Source organism: Macrobrachium rosenbergii, chromosome 55 (genome assembly GCF_040412425.1).
Source record: "Macrobrachium rosenbergii isolate ZJJX-2024 chromosome 55, ASM4041242v1, whole genome shotgun sequence".
NCBI lineage: Eukaryota > Metazoa > Arthropoda > Malacostraca > Decapoda > Palaemonidae > Macrobrachium > Macrobrachium rosenbergii.
Window position 1 is genome coordinate 36075710 of NC_089795.1, and position 25818 is coordinate 36101527.

The window sequence follows — 25818 nt, forward strand, 5'->3', positions numbered from 1 at the left end:
CAAATACCACAAACTGTAAACAGTGAAACATTGTTGATAATCATCTTGGGGAACATAGGTGACATAAGTGAGATTATCTCCCAGTGAGTATGTAGTGGTAAAAGCAATGCGCTATCAAGCTGCGTACTAACCTTGTACATTCCTGACACTGTCTGGAAACCGGAACCCTTGGCACGTTTACCTCCTGTTGTGGGGAGAAGACACAATAACAAACACAGCATTCCAGCCCGCAGAACGGTTGCTTATAATGGCTTCTACAACGTTAAGCGTCACGGAATGACATGGCTTTTAAGTTGGGGTGGAGTTAGATGTTATGTCGAGAAGAGAAGTGTTAGAACAGGACAGGAAAGAATAACAGAAACAGTTAAGTATGTGAAAGAAACGTTTATACACCAGGGGTCGCTCTCTACGGCACGTGGCTTCGGCCTTTCGGCTTCGAGTGCGTTCAAGGAATTTAGAGCCCATTCTTTTAAGGATTTAGGAACCAATCATTTTGACTGTAATGTTAATGTTTTATTTAGGTAAGCTCATTATTAATTTCCTGTCACCACAATTTTTATTTATTTCCTTTGCCAGATATTTGGAGAGATTACTTTTTATGCAAAAGGATATTAGTTACATGGTATGTGCTGCTCACGCACCCTTGAGAATTTCACCAGTGTAAACATAGCAGACTAAATAGTTAATTAAAACAGCTAAACAGCGAAAAACATAAACAAGCATCAAATCAAACAAGAACAAAGACCGACGGGTTTACGAGCCTGAAAAAAGGCTTCCAGACAAGGTAGTAAGAGACCGACGACTGACAGGCTTTTAAGGGGACTTGAAGACGGAACCCAAGTTTGAAAGCACATTCAAAGAAAGAACACCTCGAAGATCTGTGTTTGTGGCGTTACTGGCTGTATGTGAAGGAGAAACCCTCCCCCACAGAGACACTGACGGCGGTCATATTCAGACATCTACAGTATAGGCAACATAGAAAAAGCGGGCGTAGCTTTCGACACTGATTGGATATTTACCCTGTAAAGCCCGGATACTGTCAAGAAGCCCGAACCTTTAGCTCGCTTTCCACCTGTAGATAACAGATAAGACTCTCAGAATCCGTTTTTTAGGATGAGAAAGTCCGATCCAGCTTCCAGTCACAGTATTCATTGCTGGATTCCAAAAGTGTGGAGGGTTTAAAAAAAAAAAAAAAAGGCAAGAAGAAGAGCCGTCTCAAGAGCCCTTCTTCCTTTTCCCAATGCTCTTTGGGGTTTCTTGGTTTTGTTTCAAGTTTATTTGACGTAACACTGGAATAGCCTCGAGTCATGAGTGAGACATTGCTTGGCGTACAAGAAAAAAAAACTTCAGCCTTATATACATCTGTCATAAAGATGATATTATACTGAATGGAAATCAGTGTATGAAAATAAATTGTTTATGTAATGATTAAAAAACAAAACGATAGAACATAAAAGGATAAAAAGTATAAGGTACAGCAGTGAAGCAAAGGGCGATCTTTTTAGTCCATCTGGAGTAATACAGGAAAATCTGAGCACACTGATTGAACAGACCAAAGAAACAGTTGGCCAGTATTGCCCTTAATTATTTTTTTATTATTTCTAGAGTAATGAGTTTCGTCCCTTGCACATCGTAGCACTCAAAGATATCTCATTTATATGCAGCCGTATTATTTATCACTAGTGTGTTATCTTGCAACCGAATACCAATGACTTTCATGGTTCCCATAAGGGTCATTAACAACATATATGAAGCATTTGGAAAAGCATCGTGTGCAAAAGAACGTCTCATTTACTCTTAGTGAAGTATACCTTTTTTATTTATCTTGGTGGAGGTACAATAAAGAATTAAATAAGAACATTTAGAAAATGGAAGGAAAGACAGCCAAGAAAAGAAATTGCTATCGCCCTGGAGGAAGAGGATGGAGGACGATAAGAGTATATTTAGAAAGATTGGAAAGAATGCCTGAAGAATAATAGAATTGAGAATGTAAGAAATGATCAAATACAAAATGAAGGAATCTTAAATTAATATTTACTTGTTGAAAGTAGAAATTAATCAATGAATCTTACTTAGAACAATCAAGAGAACGAATTAAGACTGATTGTAGGCGAAGTTAAATCATGGCATTATTTTTCCTAAGCATATCATTCTTGTGCTAAGTGTAATGACTAACACTGAGTAGTCTTAATAGAATAACTTTTTGAGGCTAAATGATCTGAGCTAGAGTCTTAAGTTTTTATACTTTTCAGATACGTGTAGTTTAAATGACAACAACTTGAAAGCAACGCTAACAACAAACAAAATTTTTACTTGTTAACATATACTTAAGTGTAATGGAATTCCAACGGTGTTACCACCAGGAGGTCCAAACATTACTCTGCAAAGAGAAAAAAGAATAAATTTGCTATGATTAATTTACTTTTCTTTGAGTTTTGTCACAGTTCATATGGTCATCAGTATTCAAGAATAGTCATCGTGCTTTCGCCGAGTCTGATGTTTATCCTTTCTTAGCAATGCAGCTTGAGTTCTTAGCTTAAGTTTAGATTATGGAACTCTCTTGACTCGCCCTAGTGATGTGGGCTTATCCTTCTACAGTATGCCTTTGATGGTACACCGTAGATTGTATTAAAACTACTGTGAATATTTCCTTTTGCCCTAACTACACTGCTTTCTTTCTTCCCTTTGGTTTCAAACGTTCGTTTTGGTCTTTTTCTGCCTTGATGGCCAGTGTCTTTATCCAAATCTTACACCAATTTCCCCATCTTATAGAAAGAACGAATCCTTCGGGTGAGCCCTTCGAGTCTAGAAGTGTCTCAGTGGTCACACAATGTTGCAAGTTAAAGGAACTGAAAAAGGCAATCAGTCAATACTCACCACCCTTGCCGCCAGCTTGTGGGTCACCGCCCGACTGTCCGGGGTGATCGGCGAAGATTTCGACGGCCAGGGTGTTGGAGGCCTTCTTGACCTGGTCCACGACGGTGTCGTTCAGGGGATCCTTGTTCTTCTCGAGCCATCCGGTGAGGTTGTAAGGAACAGTGCCGGCGTAGTGAACGATAGCAAAGTGAGCCTCAGCCTGGCCTGGCTTGGGTGGCTTGGGCTTGATGAAGTTAGGCGACTTGCCCAAGTGGTTGGTCTTCAACTTCTCCTCGAAGGACTTGTCGGTAGCCTTAGGGAACATAGACTCCTCTTCTAGGATGGAGAGGATACCCAGAGGCTATTTTGTCGTGGTTTTTTTATTTTAGGAGGAGGGGTGGGCGAGGGTGAGGATACAAGGAAAGGAGGGAGAAAAGGGAGAATGTGTTAGAATACTCTTTGAAATGAATATCACTATTATACGCCCGGTCCTGCAAAATTACCAGAATTCTAAAATCTATACTGTATATGTAATATGTGACCGTATATAGCATTTTTAATCAAAAGGTTTTTCTAAATTTGATAGGGAGATAGATTTGATCAGAAAGTCACTTACCGTAGTCTTCTCAGAGGAAAGGAATGATGAAAGGAATAGGTAGGACTTTGTAATAGCTAGAGAGATAGAGGGTTACGAATGTAACTGATGCTCACAGTTTTTTTTTTTCTTCTTTTTTGAAGCGCACACTCAAAACTGCTGCTTTCAAAGTTTCAAGAATAATACTGTGCAGTAAACAGGACATAAAAATAACGAAAAAAGCACTAAAAAAGTGGCGGAACTTACAAAAAACAAAAATTATCACAAAAAGCCTATGTGTATATTTTTCCAGGATAATTTGCTCAAGCAGAAGCTATTGTCAAAATTAAGTAAAAACAGAAATGGGATTTTTTGTATTATTTTTCACTGCAGCTACTTAATTGCGGAGCGTAATGAGATAGGACTACATTCAGTGCCAAACAGCAATTTACCTCGGTGCCAACCACTCACAACGGCATTTTCCTATTAGAGTTCATTACACATAAACAAATGGTAACTAATCATTTAGATATACTTTAGAAAAGTACTGTCTGCATATAATTTTTAAAGATCATATTGGATAACACTACATTAATACATGAATACAATAAGTAACTGTTACACTATGTACATTATATGTAAGAATGTTGAAGGCAGACCATTGAAAACTTACTTTCTAGTTTAAATGGACGTTTACGGATACAAGAGGGTTACACTGAAACACATAGGTGAAGGGTTACATCAGCTACTTTAGAGAGACAAACACACACACGAAAACGACAGACTATGGCCTCTTAATGTTGTTTGGCAGAGGTTACCTTCTCTATGAGGTCAATACAAGCTTGGAGGTCAAGACCAAAGTCAATAAAGGTCCATTCAATTCCCTCCCGCTTGTACTCCTCTTGTTCCAGGATAAACATGTGATGGTTGAAGAACTGTTGAAGTTTCTCGTTTGTGAAATTGATACACAGTTGTTCAAAACTGTTGAACTGAGGGAAAAGGAAAGAATGGAGCTACACGTCAGAACTGAAAGACAAAACTTTGTTTGTGTTTTGGATGAACGACTTGTCACCTGAAGCACTGGCCGTCTCAGGGCATGTTCTGTGACCAATAGACAAACAGAGAATGTTGAACAGAGATTCACGAAAATAATGAAAATAAAGAGACAAACAAATGACAGGTTATGGAAGACGTTATTAATGGAGTCAGTGCGTGGCGCCATAATCACCCGGTTGACCAACCAACGTGCAGGGATCTTAAAAGGAAGTCACCATATTTAGACAAAGGATTATGCAATGGTAGTTGTGGTAGTAGAAGGTCCTTGGTGTCATAGAAGAGGACCCGTGGGGTTTTTCTCTGAGGGATGGGGCACATGAGACGATTACAGATTGGCACTGTGTGTCGCATTACCTTCTCAATGAGCTCAATGCAAGCCTGGAGGTCCAAACCAAAATCTATAAAAGTCCAGGCAATGCCCTCGCGCTTATACTCCTCTTGTTCCAGAATGAACATGTGGTGATTGAAGAATTGCTGCAGCTTTTCGTTCGTGAAATTGATGCAAAGTTGCTCAAAGCCATTAAACTGGAATTTGGCAACAAAAGATTGATGTAGGCATCAGGCAAAGCGGGAGACATGGGGGCGGGGAGAGGTGTCTTGTCTAACAGTCATACGACTTCATCAGATGGGTTTAGGAATGAGAAATGGTGGGAAGAAGGGTTGGCGGTGGCTTAGGAAAAAGGAGAGATTTCAGCATGGTGCCTCATCTTTTTTTAAATGAGAGTATGTGGCTAAAAATGATAAAGGACATGCAATAACAACAGATTCTACAAAGCCCTTTTGTTCTCACGGGGCTCATATGGAGACGCCAGCGTACATGAAATGATAAAATAAAAAAAAAAAAATCTTACTGCGGAGGAAACCTCTGTAGTCTTAGATACATGAGGTGGTCATTGTACTGTATTTTATGAAATTCACAGACACCGTTCCCTGTATGTTGGGAATTTGAAGAGGACAGATTGCATGCTGCACAAAGTGCTTTTATGTTTTCCGTGGAAGGAGGGAATGTCCCTGAGGGTTACCTTCTCGATGAGTTCAATACAAGCCTGAAGGTCCAGGCCAAAGTCAATGAAAACCCAATTAATGCCTTCCCGTTTGTACTCTTCTTGCTCCAGGATAAACATGTGGTGATTGAAGAACTGTTGTAACTTTTCGTTGGTGAAATTGATGCAAAGTTGCTCGAAGCCATTGAACTAGAGGGAGGTGAAGAGCACGCACAAGGATATATAATACTTATATACACTTGACATGATTAGACATGATTACATACTAGTTATAACAGAATGCATGGACAAAAAGTGGAGTTTGTCTTGGTCATCCTCCTGAAAACCAAAGGTGAAGGGTAAGGGAGAATTGCCTGGGAAATATCGTCACAGAATAATTCCAGGTGAAAGATAGACGGACATTCAAACATCTGATTGAGAGAAAACCATTCAGGGAAAACACGTCATGGGATGAGAGAGACATCTGGTGAAAAATTTTGATGGGGAAAACTGGTAAGGATTCAGGCCGTCCTGGGGCCAATCATGATCGAAGGTGTCTATCGAAACTAGGGTAGACTAATGAAACTTCCAGGTTTCTGAAATGACTTTTGGAATGGAGAACTCATAAAGGGAGACTGCTTTCTTTTTTACCAGTTTTAACTGGCGATGAGAAAGTTACACTAACACCTTCCAAACCGTCATTCGTGAATGGAAAAAATTTGTAATGCGTAAGACAAATCCTTCATGCTGGATCCCCGTCGAGCACAACGGAGGTGCGGGTGACGGACCACTGTCCTCAGGGAGGTGCCTTTGTTTACCTTCTCAATGAGCTCAATGCAAGCCTGGAGGTCCAAGCCAAAGTCAATGAAAACCCAATTAATGCCTTCTCGCTTGTACTCCTCTTGCTCGAGGACGAACATGTGGTGGTTGAAGAACTGCTGCAGTTTCTCGTTGGTGAAATTGATGCAAAGCTGTTCAAAGCCATTGTACTGCCGGAGGGAAGGATTTATACTCGTGATTATTCCAGAGTTAGGCGGAACAGGATGCTGCCACCTAGACTGAGCTACTTGCAAGTTCTGAGGAATGTGTATCTGAGGTGGCTCTTGCTTTCTTTTTTCTTTTTTATTTGGGAGGATGGGGTACCAAAAATCCTGCTTGAAATTCTATAGTTTAATACATAACTTCGGAGGAAGTGTTAGAACTTTTTTCTAAAGTATCCAGCAAAAGTTTGAGAATGTTTTTCAGATGTTTTTGCTTAAAGAATTTGGAAGTAGAGTTATATTCGACTTATTCATAATTTAAAAGTGGAATAAATTTTAATGGTAAAAAAATAGTAGCTTTTCCTTATGAAAAAAGGTGGCTGTAACAAAAAAAAATGGTTGGGACAGCATAAAACGGGCAAATGAAAACATTAGAAAAGAAAAGGAGAAAATACATGGACATATCTTCTTCGATGGCCGCATTGTCTCATTGCTCTTCTTGGCTGCTTGATTATGTCTCCAATGGACAGTTCGTACCTTATGTGTGCGGCTTAAACGGGTTACTGGTTTTTGCAAAAGAGTTTGATGTTTCTACTTCATTGTTCGTTCTCTGAAGGCTTATAGTACTATCAAGAGCGCCTTGGTAACATAAGACCAACTTCATCCAGCAACAGTAAATCTCTAACTGATCTCATTTGCCCTTAGGAAGGCTGGTGAACCCGCTGTAAGCCGGACGCATTCAGGTAGCATGCACCAACAGGGAGTAGGGTCAGTGACAACGGGTAGTCCTGAATATGGGAGAGGTAAATGAGCATTATGGTTATATTGGTTTTAACGAAACTTTATGTGAATGCGTTTGAATTAATCAAGTTGTTCTTAAAAGTGAAATTCTCAGATTTAGATTATTGTCTTCTTGTTTAGACGGATTTAAATGCAAAAGGATGTGTTTTAGTGGTGGAGTAATAACCATGATGCTTTAATTATCGTTTTAGAATGTAGGGACAGACATCTGACATTTAATTACTGTACTTAAAAATACATGTAAGGTAATAGTATGGTGGAAGGGAGATCTAGACTACTCTGTACAACCCAAACAGATATTTATAGATGGATTCCTGGAAATAAACATAATTTGTTTCATGACATATCAAAACTCGAAGATCCAGAGAGAGTTTCATTATATGTATCTGGGATTTAAGTTTGGCATTTTTCTCTTCCCTGTGCTTCTGTACGTTTTAGCTGCTTCTGTCTTTAAATTGAGTTACCAATTTTTTGCTACGGATTTACATTTAAAAGGTCGATAGAATTTGAAAGAGCTGAGTTGATTGGCCGTACAGAAGCATGTTAAGACGAAAGTGCCATGCCAATAACTCACACTGTACAATATGCCTAAGAGGAACGGGTGTGCAAGACAGATCCCTGTTTCTTGTTGGGATTCATAGTGAGGTGAAATATACAACTACAGTACATAACGGACCATTAAATGTTGAGCTAGTATTTACAATAAAACCATTATTAATACCAGAAGGAATGGGAGGGGGACGGGGTACTAGGTAAACAGAGGGTGGGAGGGGGTTGGGGTGGATCATCCTGTTGCCTTAAGGTGGGGTAACCTTTCGTAGTTTCGTCACTCGGCAACAAAAACGGTCCGGCGGAGAGGAGGGGTCTCACTGCTGTGTGTAAGGAACGAAAGGGAGGGATGCTGTTGCAAAAAACGATCACAGACTTGGCTGTTATAAAGTCCGAGACTCGGGATGGTTGTGGTATTTTGTAAGATAACAGTGATAACGAAATGAAAATATAAACTGGGAACTGACAAAATCAAACTCGATCTTTGTAGTCGTGGCGATCAACCAATTAATAGAAAAAAAGAAAGGGATTGTGACAAAGTTCTGGGGTGGGGTGCATAGCCTTTGGTAGGGTGTACTATAACCTTCTCAAAAGCCTTCTCATTTCTTTCAGTTCGAACAAGTTCAAGTCTCTTCATACTAACGCTATTGATTTGACCCTTCTGGATGACCATCTACGTGTGTTCTTCATACAACAGGTTCTTTCTGTACTGCCGGGAGACCGTCAACTGTTTACGCTAAGAAATTGGGATCGGTCAGCATATTTTTGGGAGGGAAGGGAAAGCTTAAAAATACCTTTTTTATATTTACATTAGTGAACATCAGTTTTGCTCTTGAAGGAATTTAATATTAAGCTGAAATATAGAACAGACAAGAAAGTAACGTCAAATGAATAATTAGAAAAAAGCTAAATAGCTGTATGCTAACAAAAAGGGTCCTTCAAGGAAAGTAGTGGATACCTGTGAAACTGAGATGATATTTTAGGCTGAACATCATATAGAGACAAGTGGTTATTGGGAAACTCAACTTAGATTTTTCCACAGGCGAACTAGACTGAAAATTTGCATAGAATCAACTATATTTTTCTTTTAAGAATTTTACTCAAAATTTTTTTATCACAAGTCAGTTTGAATCTGCAAATTTTGTTCAGAATCAGCTAAGGTTTTTTTTTTCACACGTGACTTTGAATCAACAAATTTTGAATCAGCAGTTTTGCTTTGAATCAACGAATTTTTACAGAAGTGATTTTGAATGTAAGAGAATTGACTTCCTCATATTGGTACTTACGTCAAAGATTTCGAAGCCGGCAATGTCGAGCACACCGATGAACATGACTCTCTTCTGGCCTGTCTCGAGGGTGACGTTACACTTCTTGACGAGCCACTTGAAGAGGCGATCGAAGAGGGCCTTGGAGAGAGCACCTACCGAGTATGTCACCTGGTCCTTGTTCCTACCCTGGGTCACGAATTCGTTACCGACCTTGATCTTGGGCTTGGTCAGATTCTTGTAGAGTTCGGCGCCGTCAATACCCATCAGCTTGCCAATGCGATCACCTTCCTGTTGTGAAACAGAAGGGAGAACTGTTTTTGGAGCTCCTGAAGAACGGGTGACAGACGGGAGGCCTAGATCGGTGTGTTAGGTTGATTATTAAAACTACAGTAGTACAACATTCTGATGTTTCCATGTGATGTGTTGCTGGAAGCTAGAAATGAAGAGCGGAATGACAGTTGTACGAGAAAAACTTGCCTGCAGTATATGTTATTGTATTGTTTTTGGCATTTTCTTATTTTTCCTTACAAATCCGTGACTGATCATATAGTGAGTAGACACTGCATTTTTATTTGTATTGGCGTTACGCGTCTTTTGAACTCCGCAAGTCAAATAAGACAGGACCCATGAAACTGATGTTCTAAACCTGTTAATGTAACAAAGGTAAAGCCTGTGACTTGTAGCACCAGACGACCTCTTCCACGCGGTTGAAAGGAGTACTTACTTCAGTGCCGTCGGCTTCAGCCTGCTCCTCTCGACCCCTCTGCTTGAACTTCATCTCACCGAAGTGCATGACAGCGGCGGTGACCTTGTAGACGTCCTCCTTTTCAGTTTTGCTGAAGCCCAGGATATCGAAGGCATCCTGCGCAGAAAAGGATAGGGGTGGTCAGCATGACAAGAGGTATTTGTGGATGTTGCAAGGGAAGTGAAATAAGCAGCGGGACTGGAAAACAAAAGTCGTGTACCATTTTAATTTACTCTTTAAAAAAAGATGAAGTATTTAGGCTAATAGAGGAACATTCCAACAAATACGCTAAAAGTCAAGGTATTTAATTAATTCACGTTTCCAGCGTAATGATTATTTACAAATTTTGCTCTGATAAATATGATGGAACGAAATTAAGTGACTCACAGTGAAATCATAGTAGAAACATCTTTGAAAAAACAACTTTAGAATATAAATTGGGGAAAGAGACGATGCATTAGCTACTAAGGAACTTACCTTCCGAGTGAAGTTAGAAAAAGATGGTTTTCATGGGTCATTGCAGAAAGGATTGCATCCGCAGCATGCAGCCGCAGAAAATGGAAACCTATCCCAGTGTGGTGCGGGGATGAAAGATTTAAAATTTGGGCGTGATTTACAAAAGAACAACATTTTGAGGATTTACTCTGAGCCCAGAATGTCAGGTAATGGACATACTCTTCATCGAGGCGAGTATCATCATATGAAGAGGAACCAGATCGCGCTACTGAAAATGACTTCTGCTGGCCAAGCAAACCCAGGTGGAAGCTTCGCTTTGGTTATTGCGGAAATGCAGCCTATCAATTAAAAACTAAGCTTTAAAAATACTCGGATACATTTTACCATTGAAAAATCGAGGTTTGCTCATGATGAAGACTTCAAGTTTTTACTTTTTTCGCGTGAAAATTTACCGTTAACTAATTAGAGAAGTTACATCCGATGGTGACATAGGAAAATAATAAATAGCAATAGACACACTCCGACATGAGACGCGTTGTATAATAAGTTCAGAATAAGGAATGTCCTAGAAGAAATATGTAGGCATAATATTTTGTGACAGTGTGTAATAGATCTTGAATGTTTGTGCTGTAGAGTAAGTGCCAGTAATTCCACCCTGAAATATCACTCTATAAGGGCTGTTTTTTTTTTTTTTTTTGCCCCCTGTAGCATTAGCTTGTCCGAAGTTAAGCAGGATTGTTAAGCAGCCCCTTATCATCATCAAATTTTGCGATCAGGATTATGACTGGAAACCTAGTTAGCGAAAGCTTTTACTTTTACAACAATGAAAGCTTCAAGACCAAGTTTTGATACGAAAGCATTGAATTGGAATCCTTTACATGACAAGAAAAAAAAAAGCATTTAGCACAAGAGTGCTTTTAAAGGCTTAAGCTACACGACAGGGCATGGGGAAGAAATTGTAATTTGTGTACATAGCACTTTCCTTCTTGAGGCGTAAGGGTTTGCGTGAGATGTAGCGGGGGTGATGCAAGGCTGGTGTTACCACTTACGTCTGTGAATTGCATGTCCTCCTTGTCGTCAATAGATGCCACTGTAACCTTTCCTTGTGAGACGAAGTGATAGTCGTGGATGTTGTCGGACAAGAGACAAGTAGCTAGTGATAAAAAAACAGAAAATAATTGTGTAAATGGAGAGAAAAATGATTCTTGTGAGTGTACGACTGCCCTACTATCTCGGCTGGTTTCTGAGAGAGATGCGAGTGACGCTTCGGACATATTTGTAAGTGCTCGTCGTAAAGATAATGACTGAATTTCAGCTTTCCTGCAGAACGCTGCAAACCGAAAGGATATTGCTAATGGGCGCCATCTTGCTGCAACGCACCGCACGAGACTGCCGAAATCAACGGGCGAAGAAAGCGTCTCGGAACGGCGAACGAATAGGTGAGGCGCCATTACTTCTCGACAGACATTCGGTTGTCAGTTTAAAAACAAATAGGATTGGGAGAAAATCGAGACTGTAACGTAAATTAAACATAGGACAACACCGCGAAAAGTCGTCCCTAATAGAAATAAAAAATAAAGAAATGAAAATATTAAATCTCAACACGAAACATCTCGAGAAATCAATTTCATTAGTGAGAACTTGGACTCTGTTTGTCATGGAAGAGTCGAGGAACTAATCTATTTTTCGTACTAAGACTATTACTAAGACTATTTATGCTGCAGGAAAACTGCTGCCAGTTATAAGGACAATCTTCCTGGCAAACTCTTAACTTCTACGTGATGTGACATCATATGCTACGTATTAGAGATCTAAGGATGCAGTATTCTCTAAGGACCTTCACGGCTGTGTATTTAAGGCCGATCGGTTTGACGTTTCAGAAACAAACATTCTTTTGCAGTACAAAGCATCAACCAAAATACAACTACTTTGTTGTTTACTGTAGAAGAGAAGCCAATTGTTTCTATATTACTCTCAAGAGAAAAAATTATCGGAAATTTTATATACTGGTCAGGTCTCTCCCACTGTTGCTTTTGGTTGATGCCAGGTACTAGAGCATGGATATAGGGGAAAAGATACCAAAAAAATATTCTAAAGTCAGAGTTCACATCTATCACGTCCAGGGGCATCACTTGTATCCACTTACATCGGTGAACTGCATTTCTTCAGCATCATCAATGGAGGCCACTGTTACTTTACCCTGACTCACAAAGTGGTAATCATGGATGTCGTCGGACAGGAAGCACGAGGCTGGAATGAAGCGGTGACAGTTGTAGAGAGGAGTTTGGACGGGCGATTGACAACAGAGGTAAGAGGCTCAACATGAATTTGTTGACTGGGGAAAAGCACTGACAAGAATCCGAGCAAGATGTTTTGGACAGGACGTTAACGGGAGGGATACTACCTTGGTAGACGGCAGATACCAAAAAATTCCACAGTTATTGCAGATGCCCATTTATAAGATCTGAAGCAGACCGTTAGGCCCGATTTATGGAACGATTGTACATTCACTCTCACAATCACACTCAAGAAGAATTGTGGTGACACTGTGTATCTACTTTTTCTGAGCTGCTTTTTGCACTGCTAAAACATTAAAAACAAACATTTATAAGAAACCATTGCTGAACAATGAAATGTGAGCACTGTTGTCCTGAAGTTTCTGAAATGTGTGACGAACTTTCCGTGAACGAATGTACAAGAGAACAGACCTATTGTATGTATAGTAGTGAGGTTTTTCCACGTGAAAAATTTACACAACGAAAATGTTTAAGACACCGTATAACAAGATGTTATTTATTATACAAACTGAATACTTATTCCCGTAAATGAAATTGCTGTAAAACCACAAAGTAAAAAAAAAATTGTCAGAAGTCGACTAGAGTTGTTATAATATATGATAATAGAAAATAAAAAAGTTATTGCACAATACGAACAGCATAAACAAGAAATGTATTGAATTTCCATCAACTTAACTGAAGACGAGAAATATTAGAGTACAGGTGATTGTAGCTATTTGTAGTTGCTAAGAAGAAAAGGGGGTTCCCAGTTTTTATGTTTGCTTGAAAGCAAAAAGGGAAGTTAATCAATGAATTCATCAAGTCTGACTTATTATATGCGCAGTTTTCTTCTCTGGGAAATTACAGTTTGCCAAACTTTACTTCTAATTTTACAGTCTTTGTTTTCTTTAATATATTATCAGTTATAGCCTTAAATTTTGACCCTATTGAACACCTAGAAAGGGAAAAATATCGAATTGACTTACGTTTGATCGATTTGACCTGGTTTGACATGAGCTGGTAGAAGATATGGTAGGATCGCTCGAGAGGTTGCTGGGAGATCACACGAGCCTTCTCCAGCAGGTAGGTTTCAATATCAGCACCAGACAGCTTGCCAGATGGACCGAAGTGGATACGAATGAACTTACCCTGTGATAGAGGAAAAGGGTCAAGATTGGGTGTTTTGAAGAGAGTGCTGGTCAGGTGTCTTGTTTATTCCAGTCATGTTTGTTCTTGTTTATTTTTTCTTGTGAATCTTCCGAAAGTTGAATTGATAGTTTTGAAGCTTTTCACAGAATAAAATAAATAAAAATATGTATCCTTTCCAGTTATGTATCTGTCAGAGGAACATAACAGTGTTGAATTCTTTGTCAGAACATGATATGCTTGTTGACTTCTCTGTCTAGAAGAACATGACATACTTGGTTTTCTTCTAAAAGGCAATACTTACGAAGCGAGAGGAATTGTCATTTCGCACAGTCTTGGCGTTACCGAAGGCTTCCAGTACAGGGTTGGTCTGGACGATCTGGTCTTCCAGGTTCTGTCAGGAGGCGGATGAAGTAGGATATTAACCTTTGCAAAATTAGCTTACGTTCGATGTCTAGTCACCCCTCTTTCTTGGGTTTTGACTCCCCAAATTAATTATCTTCAAATAAAAATTTTGGTAAATTAGGTTTTGTTTTTTTACATTTGCCATGGCAGTGCACTATTACAGAATCCTGTACCAATTACAGTAAGAATGAGAAAGCTGTGCTTATGATATACTGTGGAACTAGTTGACTGAATGGTTGGTGATTTTGTCAAGTGAGGGAAACATCTTTGCATAATTACCTTTTATAAATTCTGGGTAAATTTGTAAAGTTCACATTAAGGTGATTTCCGTTAACATGAATACTAAAAGGACTTAAAACTACTAAAAGGACTTAAAGGACTTAAAATTGGCGTTGAAATTTCCTACTTACCTGTAATGTAGAAAAAAGGTGCTTTTACTAGAGAAAACTTTTGAATGTTACAGAAAGGGAAGTTTCGTTAGAGCGGTGAAGTTCTTACAGATAACACACCAGCATTCATATCTTTCCTCCGCTGCTTCTTTGCATCACAGACGTGTTGATAAAAGCATCCTCGAAAGAACGATAATGGGAAGGTGTGTATTGCGGGTGGAACGTCAGTTGGAGCCGTGTTAGTGTGGCCTTTGGATTCAATTTATTTATTTTTATCTTTATGGCGAACTCCCGTTGAAGGAACTGAATACAGAACTTATTTATGCGTACTTCATTTCCGATGTTCCCGACATTTAGTAAGACTCTTAGGCACACAGTGCTTGTCTTAAGTTTTTTTTGCACTTGATTTTGCTTTGTGCGGCTTGTCAGTTGTTAAAGCGCGTAGTTTTGATGTCACAACATTTATAGAATCACAAGACTAACTGAACATTAAATGTGTATTATCATAAAGTTGAACTCTTGCTTGAATATTTTCAAAATTAAGTAATTACTACTTCAAAATGAGTTTAATACGCGTCTTGAAACAAAATTCGAAACCTGTCACTGTTGAAGTTAAATTGTTAATGTGAATTGCATTTAACAAAATTCTAGATCAGTACTAAAGGCAAATGGAGTGTTTAAGAAAAGAAAAAGCTTTGCAGTATGCTGTTAAGGTTTAGTGGTGTATATTACCCTTGTAGTTAAAGTTTTTGTTCTTCCATGCCCTAAAATTCCTAAATCAATATTATTGGCCCTCGCCCGCTACCTTTGACAAGATAGTTTTGTGAAAGTTGAATGTCTATATTTTACTCCAATATATCATTTTGGAGTCATTGGAATAGTGGTTATTCCTTTGGTGATCCCGCACATGATCTAAGAATAAACTGAAATTTTGTCATTAGGTAGTGGGGGAGAGGTTCCATCTGGTGAGAAGTAGGTGGAATGGTGGTGACATGCGCTGTTACAAATAAAATGATGGAATGGCATGTTGTCCAGAAGTATTTAATGCCATCACTCGTCTTGCCGAAAAAAACCAACACACCCAGGCACCTTCCGTGGATTTTTTTCTTTTCTGAAAATACGTGAACACTGAAAGAACGCAATGTTACATGTTACCCAGTATTTTGTGGACAGTACGTCACCAAGTTATTCAACCTCACGTCATATGGAGAGGCTTTGACAGCTTCCAGTATTGTGATGGAAGTTAATGGTCGGACCTGACGAAGACAGTGACGTCAGTAGAAACGAGAAAACTTCATTCTTTCTCCCACTCCTCCTCCTCCTCCTCCTCCTCCTCCTCCCCCTTCTTTTTTTCTCAGTGATGAACATTACCTGTTTGGTTTCGCTTTCCTTCTTCTTGGTGGAGGCACCGACATTGGCGAAGTAAGCAATTACCTTCTTTGTGTTCTCAGTCTTGCCAGCACCAGACTCACCACTGTGTTTGGAACAAATGGGTAAAGAGTTAGTCAAAGCTAAGTACAGAGCCAAAACACAGTTACGGACAACAGACGACAACAGGCGCAGTGGGAACATGAACAGTCCTCTGGGAGACAAATAAAGAGGAATTAGAAGAAGGACACGGTTAAAGGCAAGTGAGGAACTATGAATGGCAGGTAAGCAACAACAGAGAAGACCTGAATATAAGTAACAAAGCTTTTGATATTGCGAGCGAGTCGATTGGCTTTGATTCTCCCCGAGAAGTCAAAGGCAATTTTTTTTTCAACGTTTGCCAAATGCATTTACAATAAGCAGCATTACAAGGGCGCAGCAGCGTTGCCGATGCTTTCAGAATTACAACAGCCTTTCGGGATATCTAATGCGTGCTTCTCAGTCTAAGCGATGCAATAGATAGGAAGTGAATGGGTGTTACTTCTGCCTTTCAGTAATCTGGCTCTGGCTGTTGACTTACGCCTGAGGAGAACTTGATTTCTTGCTTTTCCTTCTTGCTGAAAAGGTCTGTTTTCCTAGCGATGTTGGCAAAATACTGGATCACTTTCTTGGTGTTCTCAGTCTTGCCGGCACCAGATTCACCCCTAATTTTCAGTTGAGTCAGGGAAAGCAAAATGGACATGAGACAGGGACATACGGAAACACTTTCGGTACCATCGAGTTTAGGGAAAAGATGAAAAAGCTGCTGAGTGGGAAGGTAGAAAGATGTAGGTTCTGGTCCTGCGAGAACCACATTCATTCTGTGACACGGTACCTTTGGAAAGACCCTCGATTCAGATATGTGTCACCAATCGACAAGAGATCTCCTGCTTAGACGTCACTCAGCCGAAAACCCAGTCGAGAGGTGTGTGGTCATATCGGCAATCATGTAGTTTCCAAAAGTACCGGTCTTGTTCTTGATTTGGGTTTGGCCTTAAAACTCTTTTATCAGTTATGTAAGAATTTCATGAGTGTTATTATTTCACCTGGTCACATGACATTCTTAAAGGCTCATCAGACACTCTCAAGTTTCAGTTGAACAAATGCTTCTAACTTGACTTCTGTAATGTAAGGCGAACCTTAAGACCTTTCACAAATATAAACTGGGAAAAGAATCAGGGCGTTTGGAATCAGTCCTTTAAAATTCCAGTCCCCGAAGATTTGGCTCTGGAATGTGTCCTCATTTTCCAGGTAAACATAAAAGGCAATGGACGGTATTCTATAGACAAACTATCAGTTGGAACTTCACAAATACTGAACAAATATCACATCACATTTAGTGTAAGTGTTGACTTGTTTAAGTACATGAACAGTTAACCAAATTTCATCACTCAGATGTTAAACCATTTGAAAATATTTAGAAACTGGGAGAACATTTTAACAGGCAAAAATCAGATAACTTTTTTTTTTTTTTTTACCTAAATGAAGATTATCAACTTTTTTTAATCATTATCTCATACGTTATAAGAATCTGTACTTACGTGATAAGCATAGACTGGTTCTCGTGATCTGCAAAGGAAACAAAATGCTTCAGCAAAGGTGGTGATTACCAGAGTTATATCAGCACAAATGGCAGCCATCGCATTTGCATCAGGAAGATCCTAACTGTCAGATTTGCGTCAGCAACGATGTCAAGTGTCAGAGCTGCCTCAGCAAATAAGGCAGCTATCAAATCTGCATTAACAAAGATGACAGACCTCAGATATGCACGAGTCATTATGGCAGCTGTGAGATTTTTATAAGTAAAGATAGCAACTGTTAGATTTGCATCAGGAAAAATGCCCATGTTGTACTTTTATTAGCAAAGATGGTAATTATCGGAATTGTTTCGACAAAGACAAAAGAGAATTTATAATCAAGAATGACAACTAGAAATGTGTATGAGTGCATATAGCTAAAGAAACACTATCACTCAATAGGTCTGCGTAGGGAGGAACCCAGTGTTGTAGACCTGATAGCAATCAGTTTTGTTATTGTAGCTGGTCAGATTTGCGTCAGGAAAGATGGTAAATATCAGATTAAGTTTTGTTAAAAGTCATAATCATTCTTGATAATTCCTGTAACTACAAAAGAATACCGTTGACAGATTTTTTTACATGTATACCATAAGTTCTGCCCAGAATGTCAAATAATAGAAGTGAAGTTGATGAGCGGCTACAAGTGTCACAGATATCATTAATAAAGGTGGTCGTGGCTACTGTCAGTCTGAGATTCCTTAGGTATTCGTATTTCTATGGAAATGTGTTCCGTTGCCAACAAAAGCATAATTATTTTTTATTCAGCCTTTGATCAGGAATAATGAAGACGATAATACTGTTTTACCGTAAATGGTTTACGTTAATCTTAACCATCCCAAATCTTCATAAGGATTTAATCGTCAAGAACGCAGGGGCAGACAGCTGCGCGATAGTCATGTAAAAGGAGTTGGAGTTGAGTATGGCCATATAAGGCAAATGGCTGACTGGGTGCCAGAGAGGGTGGGAGATCAGTGCCAACCAGATCTAAAATAGACTGGGTGCTGACCGCCCCTTCACCCTATCCCGTCCCCCTCTAACACCTTTTCATTCTCCACCATGCAGTTTCTTGGGGGAGAATTTTTATCCGGTATTTTTTGCCCGCCAGTTCGTTTAACCATCGGTTCCTTCATTTGTTAAGTTTTCTTAAGAAGTGTTGACATAATAAGAAATTAGAAGTACTAATAAGCTATCGTTCTGCAGCAAAATTTATACTTTGTACCTATGAACTCATATGCATACATGCATATGTTACATTTAGATAGATATATATTATGTCAACATTACCGAGCTTTCGTCTAAATTGCAAGACAAGGTAAAACTAGCATAAAATGACGCACAATAAAGAAAAAAATCTTGGTATATCGTCTTCCTGCTCATGTGAGGATTGATATATATGAATATAAATATGCAGGTAAAAAAGTGCTTCGTATACACACGTACCCACAATGCCCTCTTTAACATTTTTGGACACGCTGTCACTACAAAACTTGAGATTCAAATGCAAGAATATGAAGATTTTCTTACGTCCGTAGCAAGGTTCGAACCCGCATCCGGAGTATCAGAACTAGGTCACGTTGGCAACCTGGTACTCTAGATGCGGGTTCGAATCCTGCTACGGAAGTCCGAATTTCCTCACATTCTTCCTTATTGATCTCGGATTTTGCAGTGATAAACGTTTCAAAAAAGTGTTAAGAACAGAATGAGGGCCTTATATTTATTACAATTACAATTTACAGAGAGAGAAAGAGAGAATTTGGGCATAATGATATATATATTATATATATACACATATACACACACACACACACACACACACACACACACACATATATATATATATATATATATATATATATATATATATATATATATATATATATATATATATATACTCCTAAGAAATCACAAATATAAGCACGTGATTTTAGTGTACTAGCTGAAGCCACAGGGAAAGTTTAAAAAGAAATGACAGAGTGCAAGTACTTTCGTGTATTTTAACACATCTTCGGGGCACAAAGATGTGCCCCTAAGATGTGTTAAAATACACGAAAGTCTATGGCACTCTGTCATTTCTTCTTAAACTTTCCCTGTGGCTTCAGCTAATAGACATACATATAAGTATATCAATATATATATATATATATAAATATATATATATAAATATATATAAATATATACATATAAATTACATATATATATATATATATATATATATATATATATATATATATATATATATATATATATATATATATATATATATATTTTTTTTTTTACTCTAGGTTTTTAAAACTCGTTATCTCTTATAATATTTTGAGGTAGAGAACTGCAACGAATGAGACTTACTCTGCAACATGTCCATGTAGGCGCCGTCAGCAATGGCGAAGATGTGGGGTGGGACTTCATTACGCCTCTTGCCTTGGTAGATCTTGACGACGCGGTTGGTGTAGATGGGGTACCTCTTGTAGGGGTTGATGGCGACGCAGAAGAGGCCGGAGTAGGTGTAGATGAGCTTTGTCACGTAGCGAGCCTTGAGGTTGTACAGGACGGAGGCGTCGTTCAAGTAAGTCAAGTTGGACATGTCCTCGCATTTCTCGTACTTGGGAGGGTTCACTTGGCAGACGAGGTCCTTCTTGAAGTTCTTGGTTTCGCCGCCGCTGAGTCCAACGGTCACCAAGTCGCCCTTGGTGCCCTGGATCTCACCGAGGACGTAGCCCTCCTTCTCGTCGGGCACCCAGCAAGCCTTCTTGGCATCGTAGGGCTTGGTCTGGTCGATACGTTTCTGTTCCAGGGACACGTAGAGGTACTCGGTTGGGTCGGGGTCGGGACCGGTACTCTTTACGATATGGCCAGGCATGGTTGGTGTTGGTAGTTGTGGATTGAGACAGTCGAAGTCAGGTCAGACACACAAGGGCACGCCAGAACAGCCCTGGAACTTTCCTGTGGGAGGAAGGAGAGGCAGATGATAAGGCCATCCTTGCAGGACAGTTGTTCTGATGCATAAAAACTATTACATTAAAAGCGGATTGTTCGACGAGATTTGTTATTCGATATGCTCACTCTGAAATTGCATGAGAAGAAAGGTCCTAATTATAAAGAGACATATTTGGAGTTAATTTTAAGTTTGGAATTCCTTATTGCTACAAAGGTGATTGCGACAGTGTCATTATTAAAACCAATAGGCGGTAATTCCAGATGTTTACAGGCATTCCTAATTTAGTTTGTATGGAGCAGTTAGCACTCCTTTACAGATTCCTTTAGACATAGTGACTGATTCTAGGTACTCTTTGACCTAACATATTATTTAGTTGCGAATTAAATTTCGGTGTTATTTCAAGCCTCCCCAGACATAGAAATAATTTTATTTTGAATTTACTGACATGAAAATTCTTTTTTCTTCATTACTTCCGCCAAAGAGATTAAATTTTTGTTAGACCCTTCTGTCTGTCTGTTAACATATAAAAAAATAGTGACTAGTTTTAAGAGTCCATTTTGGTGATTTATTGTGTTCGGGGAACAGTGAAAACCTTGATCTGGATTTAGGATTTTACCTTTATTATCACCACACATATTCAGAGAAAACTACGGTTTCATGCTGTTTGTGAAGAAAAGCGTAAGAGCAACAGCGATATTTATCCTGGTGGAGGGAGTCTGGCCTTCATAGGTTTTTATGTCTTACGATGGCAATTCGACATCAACGTACACAGTAACTACGGCATGACTAAGTTTTTTATTTATCAGACTTGTATGCCTACTTTGGGTTCGTTAATTTTTGGTTCTGTAGGGTGTAAAGACTTAATTATTGGTGCATATGTACATAGTTGTGTAATATCAAATTATGTAAGTTAATACAACAAAATTGCAGAATTACAAAGAAACAAACTGTAACTAAAGTATCACCTTCCTTTGGAATGAGTAATGTGGCATTCTTCATCGATGACCTTGACGGCTGTGATGCCACAGTTATTTTTTGCAGAATCAGTAAGTCTACATGTAAAAAAGAAAACGCCCTGAAACTTTTTTAACACCAAAGGAAGTAACGAAGCAATTAATTGAGATGGCTGTTTTAATGTTCGAGAACTTTTTTAGTGAGAATTATGAATTATTATGTGAAGAGAACTTGATAGTCATTGAAACTATTCTTTTCTTAGAATTTATTGTTTATTAGAAACCCCACTTTATTCTAAGAACAATGCTTCCATTAATCAATGTACTTAGATGGACGTCATTATTTCAACTTGGAAAGGAGTAATACGGAACTTGCAAGGGATTTTCCGTAGATCCTATAAAATCCAGTTATATACGATTTAATTTGTTCACAAAATATTTAATGCATTAACGTGGTCAGAGGGTGTTACTTTTTCAGATTTGTTACCGCTTTATCTAACTAACACGACGAGATATGGGTTAGAATTACAATTTCAATTACAATTCCATTGTTTTTTATTGTAAGGATTAGCCGTTATCACAACCTTACGGGATTTTTACGGGATTTCAATTCGCTTGCGTATATCATTAAATATGCAAATACTACACGTGTATATGGGCACATACGCTTAAATTCGTAAAAATCATGTCCACATCTTTCTTTTAATGCAGAAGGTTTTCGTTACCTCCTTTTCAGTGTTAATCAAGAATGATCACATCGTTCCTCAAAATCCCAACCATTACGTCAGTAAGGTTCACAACACAGCCTTATTGATAACATGAGGGGTATGCGGTACGTTCATTTTATGGTTATTCTTTTCTCTGTTTGTGCTATGAAGAGCTTGGGGCAATAAACTGTGTTAAAAATACTTATTATTATGTAAATAATTGTAGTAACCACAATGCCCTCTTAACTTCTCGATTTCCTCACACTTTTTGGCCACGCTCGTCACTGTTTCGAATCCTGCTACGAACGTCAGAATTTCTTCATTTGAACCATAAGACTCTGTAGCGACAAGTACATACAAAAAGTGTGAAGAAATCGAGAAGTTTAGAGGGCATTTTGATTAATACAGTTACATATGTGTCTGGTAAAAAGTGATGAGTAGATTCTATACACATATATATATATATATATATATATATATATATATATATATATATATATATATATATATATATATATATATATATATATATATATATATATATATGTATATATATATGAAATGTATATATGTATATGTATGTGTGAGTGTGTAGGGGGAGAGGTTTGTATGCATGTTTCCTCACTAACACGTACCAGATCATAAGCTAAATCAGATCATCACTGTATTGGCTTCACAAGTCAGGCATAACTAGATCCTCTTGCACTTAATTAAAATTAATTGAAGTGTTTTTTTACTGTTGCAATTTAAAGAGGTTCTCTCGCTTTTCATCTGCGAAATGTAGCCGCGAAGACGGAGTCCTTAAAAGGCTAAGTGAACAGTGAGACACAAGGGACACACACAGATGCAGACGATAAGTGCCCTACCTTCTCCCTTTACCTGCTGCAGGAGAACTAAAGAAGGGAAACTGGGTGTGGTTCTAAATTTGCCACCCTACGGAACGGGGGTGGGGGGGAGCGGGAGATATGAGTCGCAGGTGTGGGGAGGTGTGGGCGGGTGGGTTTGTGGGTGGGTGGATGAGTGAGTGGGCAGGAGGTGGAGCTATGGGCACAGAGCCGCTGGATGATAGGTGGGTGAAGTGCCGCATAGAGTGAGAGGGCGAAGAGGCAAACTTGGCACCTGGGTGCCTGAGATAGAGGAGCGGAGCCTCGAAGTTGTTATTTATACGAAGAGTTTTCTCTCTTCCTTTTTTCGTCTCCTTTCCTTTGCTCTGCAGGTGCCTTCGGCCTTCCAACTCAAGTCAGCTGTGGAGGTGGGTGAGTGATTTTGATGCCCCCTGGCTGTTTGCTGGTTGCGAGATGGGCCTCCCATCTCGCCCTCTTTCAGCTGTCTTGGCAAAACCCACTTAGGATGCTGACGCTGGAAATATTTTGGGAATTTGGATTCAGGTCTATGTTATGTCGTTTGCGTTTACTCTTTTGCGGCACTTAGAAATGGAAGGAGATGACGACAGAATGGTTTTACTGCCATGAAGATTAACTGCTTGTGAGAACGTGTCAGACTATGCATTACGGTGGGTCATTTCAACCCTTGTGACGACACAGAACGCATTGTTCGGAATTTAAAAATAATTTGATTAATGGGGATCATATTAAGGGCCGTTTTGGCAGTGAACGGTTTTAGCAAAAAATTATGCAACGTTGATTCACATAGACCAAGATGAAATCAATAGCTGACTAAAAAAAAAAGATTTAAGAATGCCCACTATTTATTCAAAAAGATCAGTACTAATAAGTGTTTAATGCTAAAAAAAATTTGTCTCACCACTAGCACATCTCATTACTTCTAGGGAGAGGTGACGGGCGGCACATTTAATGAGACGACCCATCAGATATTATACTGCGTCTTATCCTGCAGAATTGGCAGAGGGGTCAGCCAATATCTAGGCTTTTAAAGTCGTGAGAGTAATGGTTTGCTAACCTTCAAGGTGACAATTGGAATGGGTCCAGATCTATCACGTCGTTTAATAGGGGAGATTTCAGCTTTGAGTCCCATTCGAAATCTGTGGTTATTTCGGTAAATTAATGAGGCGAATAGGAATTGCATTTTCAAGGGACAATAAGAACATAAAAGAATTGTTTGGAAAAGTTAGAATATCTGCCATCGTCAAACAAGAAAACGACTTAATTTTGTCTGGATGAGGGCGTGTATTTGGGCTTGAGTCACTGTGTAGATCAGTTTGTGTGAATTTCTTGGACATGAGTAACAATAATGGTTAGTTCAAAATTTTTTACACCCTGTATATAAAAAAAAAAACAGGAAAAAGGCTGAGCTAAACTGTTTCCAAGAAGTTACAGCGACATATCAAAGCGTTTCCTGTGCCCTCTCCCGAGCTCTGTCTGGTTTGTCGGAAGGGGCTCGGCGTGCAGTTTGGCACATAGTGTAATGCGCACGTGAACGAAATCACTTTTAGTGGATATCCTTTGAGGAGGGAGGCCAGTCTTCTGGGGGAAGATTAAAAAAAAAGGTCACATACACAGACACACACTGGTACTTCTTACGTTGATCCGACACACAGACCCTACCGGCCTCCCAGGAAACAAACAAACGAAATAATACCTTGCTCCACTTACACGATCGAAAGCCGTTCTGTCCGGAACCGCGAGGTGAGAACCCTTTATGTACCAACTGCAATGTGATCCTGTATCAGGCGAGTGGTGGCAAAGCGGTTTGCATTCGCGGTCGTGATTGGCTGCTGCTTTTTCGGGATACGCCTTTCGTGCCCCGTCTGACCAATCAGAGAGGCGGTTGTATGGATATATCATATGGATATCTTTTTCTCCGGGTGACGTAGCGCCTTCTGCCTTTTTCGGTGGATGGAGGGGGTGTTGGAGCCAAGAATCTAGGTTGGAGATTGTGACTGCGGAAAGGGGGAGGGAGCAAGAGAAGGGGTGGAAGGAGAGTTTGGGGTTGTTTCTAAAAGGGACTCGCCTCTCGCCGGTGCTCCCAAGGGAGGCAGACTCATCTGCATCATTAAGCATCAACGTCAGTTCAGCCAAAATCAGCCGGTTTATCCTAAACTTCAGCGTTGGAATTCATGAACCCGAGCAACCGTGGCTGGATTCTTCATCTTTATTCTCTGATAGATGCGGTGCAGATTCCTCAGGACATTTAACCTGTTCGTTAATTCATCGTTGCGGAATTCGAACTGTTTGCTGTCTCAAAAAAAAAAAAAAAAAAAAAACTGAATACAAAACTGAAGGTAACTGTAGAACCAGCCGAACTCATATTCCTGGTTGGGATTTGATTAGTTACCTCTTACCGGAGGATTTTATGAATACGGATCAACCTACACGAAGAAATCTTTTGTCTTGTTCAAGCTAAGATAATGTGACATTGAAACCAATTTAAACTGTGCTTTCTTTCTATGTCTCTCTGGCAGTTAATCTCATGAACGGAAAATGCTTTAGATACTTGAACCTTTACGGGATTGTTTCTATGCAGTATGATTCGACCGTATTTAGTCTGTTAGTCTCCAGGGCTTGGTACGAGAACGGAGTTTTATATCTAACGAGGGTGTGCTAAGTAGTCTCTTTAACACTTCGATTTAAAGTTGATTTAATTCCGACTGTGACACGTTTTTTACTTCCGTGGACCAGAAGAATTCATCATCGCCTTGTTTCGTAGATTTTCCTATGAATGTACGAAGGTGTTTTGCGTCCGTTCTTCATGTGTATCTGTGTCCTTTTGCTAATGAACTTTATTTTTCCTTGGAAAATTTAATCTAAAATTAGCAAAATGTATTTTTATATATT

General features: G+C 39.3%; 2 protein-coding genes across 16 annotated transcripts in view; one reads left to right on the forward strand and one right to left on the reverse strand.

Annotated features, from left to right (window-relative positions):
- The window catches only part of LOC136835965 (myosin heavy chain, muscle-like), a 42612-nt gene extending 17586 nt beyond the window's left edge, over window positions 1-25026 (reverse strand). For 4 of the 13 annotated variants that reach the window (XM_067099889.1, XM_067099885.1, XM_067099890.1 and 1 more), the window contains exons 1-12: window positions 24637-24769; window positions 19815-20408; window positions 17433-17460; window positions 15856-15958; window positions 13995-14084; window positions 13531-13693; window positions 12415-12518; window positions 9792-9929; window positions 9086-9355; window positions 5509-5679; window positions 2881-3217; window positions 1020-1072 (exon numbers count right to left, since the gene is read on the reverse strand). In XM_067099889.1, the coding sequence (XP_066955990.1) occupies window positions 1020-1072; window positions 2881-3217; window positions 5509-5679; window positions 9086-9355; window positions 9792-9929; window positions 12415-12518; window positions 13531-13693; window positions 13995-14084; window positions 15856-15958; window positions 17433-17460; window positions 19815-20325 (1968 nt within the window). In that variant the 5' untranslated portion in view covers window positions 20326-20408; window positions 24637-24769. Of the gene's footprint in view, window positions 1-131; window positions 185-1019; window positions 1073-2880; window positions 3218-4248; window positions 4420-5508; window positions 5680-6287; window positions 6459-9085; window positions 9356-9791; window positions 9930-12414; window positions 12519-13530; window positions 13694-13994; window positions 14085-15855; window positions 15959-17432; window positions 17461-19814; window positions 20409-24622 lie in introns of all 13 variants that reach the window. The other 9 variants (XM_067099881.1, XM_067099886.1, XM_067099887.1 and 6 more) reach the window with 7 other exon arrangements.
- sip3 (septin interacting protein 3) overlaps window positions 1-25818 on the forward strand; it is a 315555-nt gene that overhangs the window by 81164 nt on the left and 208573 nt on the right. The window lies entirely within an intron of this gene.